General features: G+C 32.5%; 1 protein-coding gene across 4 annotated transcripts in view; it reads left to right on the top strand.

The window, feature by feature from the left end:
* The window catches only part of ZNF800 (zinc finger protein 800), a 32095-nt gene extending 20163 nt beyond the window's left edge, over window positions 1-11932 (top strand). For 3 of the 4 annotated variants that reach the window (XM_069087140.1, XM_069087138.1, XM_069087141.1), the window contains exons 4-5: window positions 2808-2951; window positions 7539-11932. In XM_069087140.1, coding sequence (XP_068943241.1) covers window positions 2808-2951; window positions 7539-9238 — 1844 coding nt within the window. In that variant the 3' untranslated portion in view covers window positions 9239-11932. The remainder of the gene's footprint in view (window positions 1-2807; window positions 2952-7538) is intronic. The other variant, XM_069087142.1, reaches the window with a different exon arrangement.
* Window positions 11933-12382: the final 450 nt, after the last annotated feature.

Genomic DNA, 12382 nt, shown 5'->3' with positions numbered 1-12382 from the left:
TATCACCCATTACCTACAGACACATAGAGACATACACACATACATATATGTACATATATATGTGTGTATTTATCATCATGTAATGATACAGAATAACCATGGATGAGGTTCTGGGATCTTATGTATTAGAGCCCTATCTGTGGGTGAACTGTCTTATGTGAAAACAATAATTCTTTATAGCAGTCAGAATACTTTAGCTCAGGTTATACAAAATATTATATCCTGAAAGACAGTTAACTCAGGTGCCTGCCACCAACTAAGAGAATAAATAGAAATATGTATACACACATATGATGAATATATAACATATAATTAATATACATTTATAAATATGTATATATTTATAGTCACTCCCCTTGTGTGTGTATATATTTTTTCAATTTTTATGATGAAGTAGATAATAGCAACTGCTTCTTTAGTTGAAAAATAATATAATTCTATAATACTTTAAAATTTACAAAATACTTCAAACAGACTATACCAAAATTTGGCATAAATAATTTCTAAAGGTTGTCTTTAAAACTACAGTTTACCAGTTAATGTAACAAATAATAAGATCAGAGAACATCCTGTTTGACTAACTCTCTAATAATGAATATAATAAAAACATTAGAAAATACAGATGTTTGTTTCTAGCTATGAAATGCATTGTTTTAACAATATCAGCTCTACAGTTAAAGAATCAAAAGCTTGAATTTTAATTGTTCTTTGCTGGACTTAAGATCATTCTATGGGGAAGTGAGAGAAGAGGGAAACTTTCCACTTAGGGATATAAGTAATTTCTTTGCATAAATTAATATTCCCCTAGTATCTCTTTATATTATTTGTAGATATACTAAATCATTCTTATGTTTTCCAGTTTACATTATTTTCCATTTTTTACTCTGTCTAACCTGATTCTGGCTTATGTTTATGTAATTATATAATTTAAAAAATTTATATACTTTTAAAATCTCCTTACTAACAAAAAAATCAGATTGAACTTCTTGATTTGTTCTAGAAGCCTAGTCTTGTTTCAGTTTTGAGTAGGGAATGTGATATGATTCCTTTCTTTCTGGTGGAATCCTCCTGGTGCTCAGCTACATAACATGAGAGAACATTTTTGAGTATTGTTAGGATGACTCAGTCAGAGAAGGAAACTGAAGGTGTTCAGCAGAGTAGTTCACCAGAGTGATATTTATGGTCTCCAATACTGCCTCTTCACCACGAGTTGTTGGGCAGTTATATATTAGGGTAAAGAATACATGTGATCTGGTTTAGCCACAAATTAGGAGTTTGGAACCTTCTTTGTAAAATTATGCTTCAGAATTCATAGAGAGATAGTCTAACAAAGGAGCAAGCAAGGAATTTGTAGTTATGGAGATCTTTTCTGCTTTATTCCATCCTCTTATCTTTCTTGGGCCTTAGTTTTATATTAGTATGTAATGTCTTTGTCTAAAGAACTCAAAGCACTTCTCTCTATTCTTATTAATGTCTTTTTCTAAAGATCTCAAAGCACTCCTCCATATTCTTGTTTATACCTCTAGAGTCCCTTTAAGTTATATGTGAGGTAGAGGTGTGTGTTTTGTTTTCCTTATATTCTACTAATTTATCTGGAATTAGGATGTAAACCTAAATCTCTTGATTTCTAGGAAACAAATCAGACTGGGAATCAGAATTATACTACATACTATGTCACCATGTAGTTGTTTGGCCTTAACTTTCCTGGGCCTCGCTTTTTCATCTCTATAAAAAGGAATTTGGATTAAAGCAGGAGATCTTAATTTGAGAAAAAAAATGTTTTGATGAAAAATTTCAGTAGGAATGATTTCCTTTGTAATCCTATGTATTTTATTTTATTCATTTAAGAACATTATTCTGAGAAGGGATTCATAATCTTCACCAGATTAAAAAATGGTCCATGACACAAAAAAGGTTAAGAACTCTTGAATTAGATGATTGTTGATGACATGTTTCCAGTTCAAACACACTTATTTTACTATATTGTGTCTTTTAACATTAGATAGTGCTACTAATAATAGAGAAGTTATTGGTCATCCATTTATAGTGACATTTTAAGGAATGGCTAGTGATTTTAAAGCATTTTGATTATAATGTCAATGCCGGGGTATTTTTAATGCAATCACAAGCATTCAATTAACCCCTGTGATATGTTCTATGAGAAATATAAGTTCTATGTGAAATACAGCAAATGTATATTCCATTGATATCTTTGAAAATGTTTTTAATACACCATAGAAATACTTACTTGCCTAGAATTTGAAATATTTTAACCCTTAGACCCTAGATGTAGTACATCAGGACAATTGTAGTTTTCTCCTATAGCAGCTGTATAAAGTAGGTCAGTATTATTTGCGTTTTTATGTTGAGGGAGCTGAGTTCACAAATTAGTTCAGAGTTTCAAATCAAAGTTATCTATCAACTTGTCTCTTCCAAGAACCATAGAACCAAACCATCAGAGGGATGCAGGCGAGGGCTCACCTTTGCTACCCTAATTTATTCTTATAAAAAGAAAATAACAAGCACCTGAGATGTATGACTGTTTGGTTCTACCTTTAGATATAGCATTTGCATAATGGATTCTGTAATATCTTCAGAGCCTCTTGGCACCTCCTGGTAAGTAAATTGTAACCAGGAAAGGAGCTTTAATTTTTAGAAATCATTCATATAACTGAATAGCTTTGCTTAGGTCTTAGATAATGTGACCCTCATGTTTGTTTTTGGTTTCATGTAGTACTTTACTCATCATCATTTCTTACCTAATTTTGAGGTATGCATTTAAATTTCATTTGTCTTTCTTCCCTCAGGAACTAAACAACTAAAACACATTTTATTAAGAGATGTGGACACAATTTTTGAGTGTAAATTATGTCGCAGTCTCTTCAGAGGATTACCAAATTTAATTACTCATAAAAAATTCTACTGCCCTCCAAGTCTCCAGATGGATGACAGTAAGTTTCTCTCACTAAAATCTTCATTTATGCATTTTAGAGTTGTTCATATCCTGTAGTTTTGTGCATTAAAACATTATTAGCTTGAAATTAAGAATAATTTCAGCAACCATGAAGAATAAAATAAAATTGCTCTCTCAGTTTTTTTTTCTCCAGTTATCAGGTCAGTCCTTTTTGATTAGTAGTCTCCACTTGATTTTTTCTAAATAACATTGTGTGAAATTTTTTTCCACTGGTGCAGATCAGCTCATCTGTAATTTAGTCTTTTCAGAGTTGCCTGAGTCACTTGCAGGGTTAAATGATTTGTTTATCTTGGTATAGCTAGTATATGTCAGAGACAGGACTCCAGCATAGGTCTTCTAGATTCTAATTCAGACTCTCTGAATTATATATCTGAAATATATGCTTCCCCTCAAATATATTTGCATTAAGATTTTATATGTTATAGAGTATGTGTGTGTATATATGTATATGTGAATGATACCTAAATGAACTCTGGCGTTTGGTTTCAAGATGTTTTTTTTTTTTAATGCTACTTTAGAGTGACTTTTTTTTGCTTTGTTCTTTTCTTTTCATTCATCTTCTATATAGGATGATTCACTAGAGGAGGGAGGTAAAAATAATATGAAGTAAGTTATGAATGAATGGGAATTGAGTCAAGGAAAGGAAAAAGGAATTAGTGGCTCTAGGAGAAAACTTGCCACTTAAAATGTATTCTTTCCTCAGATTTTGGTTTTGCTTCTTCTTATGTTTGTTTTATTTTTATTTCATTTAATGGGGATGGTAAGAGATATGTACCTTGATTTTGAAGTACCTTAATTTTTTAAAAGTCTTTGTTTGAAGATTTTGGTCTGTGTACAAAATTCACTATTTTTGCTTGTAGTTGCACTTGCCAAATGATAGGTAGTATAATTGCAAAAATAAAATTAACTATGGATTAATTTACAAGTATAGAAATTTAGAGAACCATCAGTTTTTAAGTGATTGACTTTTTAATTGACTAAATCTATGAATTTCTCAGGATTGAGTTAGCATCTGTAGTGGTATTAGTTTGTGTTTTAAAGAATTAATATAAGTTCTTTGTGCTGTTTTATTAGGTAATTAACTTGAAAGGTAATTTCCATTGTTTAATATTCTGGAATTTATTACTTTGTGGATCTTCGATGTATTGACCTTAAAGAAAATTTTTTGATATAAAGCTTACCACATTAACAGTAATGAATTGTTTTTTTAATCTTGTATTTTGTGAGTGAAGCAAATTTAAAAAATGCATGCATATTAATGTTCCCTCAAATACTCTAACTTGCCAGTTTCTTTTTCTACTCATTTTCTATGACTTGCTACTCTATTCTACCACAGCTATACACAGATGAAGTCATACTCTTGATTTTGCCATCACTTAAAATATTCCACTTTCATGGTCATGAACTCCAAAATTAATATTTTACTAGTCTTTCCATATATCTTTCTTTATCCTCATTGGAGCCTCCAGTCCCTTTATATCTAAATAGTTTCTCAGTCCATCACTCCTGCACTGTCTATATGCCCTCCTCCTTTTCTAATAGTAACCCTCTGATAAACTAAGTCAGCTCATACTAGTGTCTTCTCTTGAATCACTTGTCCCTTTGTCCTGTTACTAATCATACCTTGCCAAAATCCAACCCTCGGTTATTTCCGCCATCTGCCTCCTTCATTCCTATTCATTTACTTCTTAACAGAGCTGGAGAAAATATTAATCACAAGTTATGTTATCTAATTTCTACTGGATATTCACTGCAGTAAGTCCGTACTCCTATTTAATTGGTTCTCTCTCCCACTCACCACAGTGGTTGTTCCCAGTCTTCTTGTTTCTTCTCAAGCATTTCATGGTATCCCTCACTTCACTCTCTTAGCTAAGGACCTTAACCTCATATTTCACTGAAAAAAGTGAGGTAATTTGTCAAGAACTCTCTCTTCTCCTCTTCTTCTCATTTCATCATTTGTCACCATAATTCCCTACTGTTTCTGTTAGCCTCTGATAAAGAGGTCATTCTTGTGAAGACTAATCTTTCTACATGTATCCTTTATCCTGTCCCTTCTTGTCTTCTCCAGTAGATTGGTTCCATTGTCATGGGGTTCCACTATATCATGTATTTACAAAATTATTTACATATCTCCTACATTAGAATGTCAACTACTTGGTGGAAAGGACTATTTTTGCCTTTCTCAGTGCTTAATATAGTGGCTTGCATGTAAAGTGCTCAATAAATGTTAGTTGATTCATTTCACCCTGGTTTAAGGTGTACTTAATAGACTGTAGAGAAAAACAACTTTAGTGAACATTAAGTTCAAGGCCATGTATACAAAGATGAAGACAACTTTTCATCCCTGATATCAATGAATTTACAGTCTTTTTAGGGATATAAAAACAAACAAGTAATCATAATGCAAGTTAGAATATAATAAATATAATATAAAGTTTAATGATACATCTGAAGAGGAAAATACTGCTTTTAGCTGGGAAGGTCAGGAAAGGTGTCATGGAAGAAATGGCAGCCAAGTTGGACCTTCTCAGATTGGGCAGGATTTCAACAGTTGAATGTTGGGGAGGATGGAATCCCTTTCAGACAAGGGGGATTATGGGAACAAAGGAAGAAAGCAATACAGAGTGAGACAAATTAGGGACATACTGAGTAGCCTAGGTCAGCTGGAGAGTAGAGTATGTGAAGGGGAGTTTCTTAGACTGGAAACCTCTCCTGCTCTTGTTTAGGCTGTCTACTTATATATTTTTTTAATTCTTAAGATATGATTTTAAATATACCAAAGTAAATTTCCTTTTAAATTAAAAGGCAGTTAGTACTTGGATTTTTTAAAAGTTATTTTTGTTGATGATGAGGTAATTAATATATTTTTAGGCCAGACTAGAGAATAGAATTAATTAGGAATCTGCCCAATTAAGTATGTGCTTTTATTTTGCAGTATTCATTCCAAAAGAAGGAATAATATCTTATTTACAGCTAACCACCATACCCATTATACAGGTGCAAATGTTAGAGAAGGAAATAATAGCTACAAGAATAAAAATTAGGGTTTACAAGCTTTATTTTGGGGCAGTTAGCACAGTGGATAGAGCACTGGGCCTGGAATCCTGAAGACTTGAGTTTAAATCCAACCTTTATACATGTACTGGGTCTGTGGCCTTGAGCAAGTCACTTAACTGTTTGTCTTAGTTTCTTCATCTGTAAAATGGGGATAATAATATTGCCTACCTTCCAGGATTATTGTGGGGATCAAATGAGATCATTGTAAAGCATTTAGCACAGTGCTTGGTCCATTGTAAGTGCTATGGGTTAGCTTTTATTGTTGATTTAGTAATCATAACTAGGCTTAAGAATGACCAGTGTTTATAAACAGTCTATACCAATGTCTTATTATTAATAGTTCACAGACAATTCTTTTTTTTTTTTTTTTTTGCTTTTTGGAGGGCAGTTGGGGTTAAGTGACTTGCCCAAGGTCACACAGCTAGTTTTTGTGTTAAGTGTCTGAGGGCAGATTTGAACTCAGGTTCTCCTGGGTCCAGGGCTGGTGCTCTATTCATTGCACCACCTAGCTGCCCCACCCCACAGACAATTCTTGTACAAGTATATTTTATCACTGCTTAGGGTAGAATTCATGCATCAGTTAAACGAAACTAGCTAAATTTCTAGAATAATCATCAGTAGCTATGTGTTAATCATATGTTCAATAGAAATATATTATGTTCACTAGACTGATTAGGACTGATTCTAATAAATGGCTGTGATTCATAACATACTTGTTCATGTATTCTCATGTTTTCTCTCAATTTTAAAATTTCTTTAATTTTGCATAATATGCTGCATAATTGTTTGGTCTCACATAATTAAAATGGATTTCTTTATCTTAAATTGGCTTAATGGATGCTCTTTCCATTTCGGTTTATACATTTAAAACGTTTCTTTTTAAATTCTCTATAGTAGTTCATCCATGCCATATTATGTTAATTTATCTTTGCTGTTCTAGAAATATTCTTTAAATATTCCATATTAATATAATGCCTGGCACTTAGTAAGTTCTTACATGCTTGTTGACTGATTGCTAACAGAGTATAAAGTTTGACTTATGTTATATTGTTCAGAGAGATCTTTTTTGCTTATGTTAATTTAAATTGATGGAAGCAGAATGTCATAGTACATATGGTGCTGGGTCAGGAAGACCTGGGTTCGAATCTTGCCTCTACCACTTACCAACTAATAACTGTCTTCCTGACCAAGTCATTTACCTTCATGTTCCTCTCCTTTCACAGATTAACATGAATTTATAGTAGTATAATTGTACCCTCAGAAGTGGAAAAGCAAGTATTATACAAAGCTGCATCTATTACTGGAAAGTTGCATGTTTGTGTTAAATTGGCAATTTAAATGAAAGCAAAAGTGAATTAAATTTACTAGTTGTACTTTGTGAAATACTGGGGAGTCTTATAAAAAATAAAAAGGACCAGGTGATTTAATAAACATTTTTGCAGATGTTCATATTGTCTTTTAAAATATGAACTAGAACAAACCTAAAATGGTGTTTTTGTTTTAACAGACCTTCCTGATGTAAATGATAAACAAAGCCAAGCCATAAATGATCTCCTAGAAGCCATTTATCCAAGCGTGGACAAGCGAGAATATATTATTAGGCTAGAACCCATAGAAACTAATCAGAATGCAGTATTTCAGTATATTTCGAGGACTAATAATCCAGCTGAGGTCACTGAGTCAAGTAATTCTCCTGATCAAACTCAAGTTCAGATGCAAGAACCTAACATTGAACAGTCCAAAACAACTCCAGTTCCAGATACAGAAACAGAAATTGTAGAGCCCCCTCCTGCAGAAACAGTTGCCAATGAAGCAGTACCAACTTCTGATGAACAGCCTCAGGAATCACACACTGACTTGGAAACTTCTGATAATTCTGATTTTGGCCACCAGCTGATTTGTTGTCTTTGTAGAAAAGAATTCAACTCCAGAAGGGGTGTTCGTCGGCATATCAGAAAAGTACACAAAAAAAAGATGGAAGAACTAAAGAAGTATATTGAAACACGAAAGAATCCAAACCAGTCCTCTACTAAGGGACGCAATAAGAATGTTCTAGTAACATTGAGTAGGAGTTGTCCAGTATGTTATAAATCATTTGCTACAAAAGCGAATGTAAGGAGGCATTTTGATGAAGTTCATAGAGGACTGAGGAGGGATTCAATTACTCCTGATATAGCTACAAAGCCTGGGCAGCCTTTGTTCCTGGATACTGTTTCTCCTAAAAAATCTTTTAAGACTCGGAAACAAAAGTCTTCTTCAAAGGCTGAATACAATTTAACTGCATGCAAATGCCTTCTTTGCAAGAGGAAATATAGTTCACAAATAATGCTTAAAAGACATATGCAAATTGTCCACAAGATAACTCTTTCTGGAACAAACTCTAAAAGAGAGAAAGGCCCTAATAATACTGCCAACAGCACAGAAATAAAAGTAAAAGTTGAACCATCAGACTCTGTAGAATCTTCACCCCCTTCTATTACCCATTCTCCACAGAATGAATTAAAGGGAACAAATCATTCAAATGAGAAAAAGAACACACCGGCAGCACAGAAAAATAAAGTTAAGCAAGACTCAGACAGCCCTAAATCAACGAGTCCTTCTGCTGCAGGTGGCCAGCAAAAAACCAGGAAACCAAAACTTTCAGCTGGCTTTGACTTCAAGCAGCTTTACTGTAAACTCTGTAAACGCCAATTTACTTCCAAACAGAACTTGACTAAACACATTGAGTTGCACACAGATGGAAATAACATTTATGTTAAATTTTATAAGTGTCCACTTTGCACTTATGAAACACGTCGAAAACGTGATGTGATAAGGCACATAACTGTGGTTCACAAAAAATCATCACGTTATCTTGGGAAAATCACAGCCAGTTTAGAGATCAGAGCTATAAAAAAGCCCATTGATTTCGTTCTAAATAAAGTGGCAAAAAGAGGCCCTCCAAGGGATGAAGCGAAGCAAAATGATTCAAAACATGATGGAACTTCTAATTCTCCCAACAAAAAGTATGAAGTAGCTGATGTTGGCATTGAAGTAAAAGTCACAAAAAACTTTTCTCTTCACAGATGCAATAAATGTGGAAAGGCATTTGCAAAAAAGACTTACCTTGAACATCATAAGAAAACTCATAAGGCAAATGCTTCTAATTCACCTGAAGGAAATAAAACCAAAGGTCGAAGTACAAGATCTAAGGCTCTTGTCTGGTGAGGAACAGTTACAGAGTTTTGCTTCCCCCTACCCCCTTTCAAACTAAAAAATGTCATTTGGCCATAATTTATAGCAGGTTCCATTTTTAACAGCTTACATGGCACCTATCTGATAGCAGTGGGAACTGAGGAGAAATGTACATATTGCATTTACTTCAGTGACCTTTATTCCACTGACTTGGGAACAAAAGTTAACTCCAGAGCTTATCTTCTACAGGACAATGCAACATAGCTATAGGTAGCATGGAGCCAGTGCTATTCTTTTAATATTGTAAAATATGTGCATTTATATTGGCTTATGTTTATAGTAGAAGACCTCTGTTTTACTAACTTTGCACAGATTTGATTCAGCAACTTAGTCTACTAATGAACTTTATGCAGGAAAGTCACAGAGATAATAGAATGAAGACTTGTGAAGGCTATAATTATAGGAAAAATCTTTTAAGGCACTGTAATTATTGTAAAATTGATTTGTGATGGCTAAATAAAGTGCTACACAGAAAAATCTCTAAATTAATTTAGAATAATTAGCAGTAATGAAACAATTATTAATTACTTTTAACATAGAGTTTCAAGGCAAGGGGAAAGCTTAGGAAACAAAAATTTGAATTTTGTTTTTTTTGTAAGTTTTTTTTTTTGGTTACTGTTTTTTAGTTTTGTTCTATGGAAAAAATGATAACTTAGTCCCAGAATGTTTTAGTTTTTCCCCTTTTGTTCAAATAAACTTTTTGGTGATTGTTTCAACCTAATTAATAATTTTACCTCAAGGGTTTTTTTTTTGGTTTTACTTTGTTTTTATATGTGTAACAGGAAGTAGGTTAACATCCCTAACAGGGAAGAAAAGAGAAATTTTAAATATTACATTTTAAGAAAGTTTTGGAATAAACACATTTTTAAATGCAATATAAATTACAAAATAAATTACCTCTCCTCTACTTCTTTTTGCAAGTACATGTATTTTAAAGAATTTATTATTAATTCTTGAGTACCCCCTGAATTGAGGCTTCTGATGAACATTAATTTTTGGATTCAGCTTCTAAAATGGATAACTCAATTTGATTATTGAGTAACTTAAACTGTATGTGCAAGCTTAAAGTCACAAACCTTTCCTTCTCTTTATGTGAAATACTTTAAATGAAATGATCATTTATTATTCATTTTAACTATTGTATAACTTTAAGGTTTTATTGGCAAACTCAAAGGTGTTAATTTATTCCCATTTCTCCTCAGATAACTTCAAGTGATGTACGGAAAGGTTTGGAGTTCATTTGTGTGGAAAGACTTTAAATTGGTGTTAGAACCACTAACGTCTTCAAATGGTACTATAAAGAAAAAAAGAAAAATATTTTCATAAATATTCAACTGTTACTGCTGTTTTCTAACTAAATTAATAACATCTGACTACATGTTTCTAAGGCCATTGCCTCTTCCAACACTTTCAAGTGGCTATGAAGTTAACCTTACTCTACCTACATCATAGTTTGTCTTACCTTGTGCATTGGTCTACAGGCTCATCCTACTGTATTTAAAAACAAAACAAAGCAAAAATGCAAAATTTGTTTTCCCTTAAAGACCAGAAGCTTTAGGCAGTCAACAACCTGAGGGAATCTCTCTACTGGTGGTGTTACTTGACAAAGATGTTCTATCATTGTTTCATTTTATTTGGCAAGATTTTCATCCAGTTTGTGTGCATGATTTCAAAATTTTCTCCAGTGAATGTATGATAAGAACAGTCTGTTAAAACAGAGGAACTTAAGTCTGCTGAATATTAGTACTTGTCCTAATGAAAGTTTCATGGTACTAAAAATAATATAAAGTTCCAGTTCATTTTCATGCATGGATCATAGTAACACCTTTAATTTCTAAACATCTGAGATTTTTATGAAAATCAAACATTCCCCTATTTTTCTTTAAATTTTATACACAAGCACTTTAATGATAGATGCAACTTAATTTTTCAGTTTCTATTTTTTCAAATGGGCAACACATTTACTAATGTTAATATGAAGGTAGTAAATATCTTACTGATATTTTATATTTACAGACAATCCATGCACAACCACTTCTTATGGTGTTAGTCTTATTTCTTTAAATATTACTACACAGGGAGGAAGAAAAGAGAAACCAAGAAAACTTTTTTCTCTCAAGAAAATTTTAAGTAACCACTTTAGATAACATTTGATTTTTGCTATAGGATTTGCAAAATAATGAATTCTTTTCCAATGAATTCTTTTCCAATTTATAACAAATCAAGATTTTAGGGGAAAAAAAAAACCTATCATTACAGATTTCTTGGTAGGTTTCTGTGTACCAACATTTTATACTTTTTAGGAAAAAATATTTTGCTTTTTAGAAATTTGTGTCAAATTATCCTGATTTCAAAAGGTTCAAGAGAAAATATACCATGTTTTTATAATAGGTTCATACCTGTAATTAGGAGGGACCCTGTTTCCATTTACTTTTTGTATAAAATCTAAAAATGTTGAAGATCACAAGGTCATAAGAATAAAATGCTTCTATAGATAGAAAAAACATTTAGCCTTCCTAGTGCTTTGCACTAAAATATACTGTGAAAGGAAACTAGAAAGACTGTAACGGTTGCTGGAAATGTTCTATATTGAATGTACATTCTTTGTTTGGACAAATGTACTGTATGTGATGGAAATAAACCAGACTCGAAGTCACTTCAGCTAAATGTGCTTCAACAAAGGTGCATTGGTTGAACCATAAATGCTTATTATCCACTTTATTCAGTTACTATGGGCAGCTGTACTTAAACTATATCCTTCTGTTAGCTTTGTTTTTAAACTCTTGAAGTAATAATTTTTTTTAAATTTAAAAACAAATCTACATGTGGAAAACATCTACTTTTAGGTATGATTAACAAATGCACTTCTTTTTAGGGACTCAAATTTAAAGTTAGTATTACATTTCTAAGTAATTTAGCTGGTTGAATATTATTGAACCTGTGTGTTTAGTTTTTGAAGGTACCTCATACATATTCACTAAATGTACCCCAAAATACTTTCAAGTTCCTAATTTTTAATCAGTGAAACAGTGGCAGTAATATATGAGGATTCCCTGAAACTTTGAGGAACTTCCTTGATACTGCTCTTCCCTCAACTGTAATCTGCCTTTTTCTTTA

Source organism: Petaurus breviceps, unplaced genomic scaffold (assembly GCF_028583685.1).
Source record: "Petaurus breviceps papuanus isolate PSGF00001 unplaced genomic scaffold, PetGlider_PUasm1.0 181, whole genome shotgun sequence".
NCBI lineage: Eukaryota > Metazoa > Chordata > Mammalia > Diprotodontia > Petauridae > Petaurus > Petaurus breviceps.
This window is presented reverse-complemented; position numbering and strand designations above follow the sequence as displayed.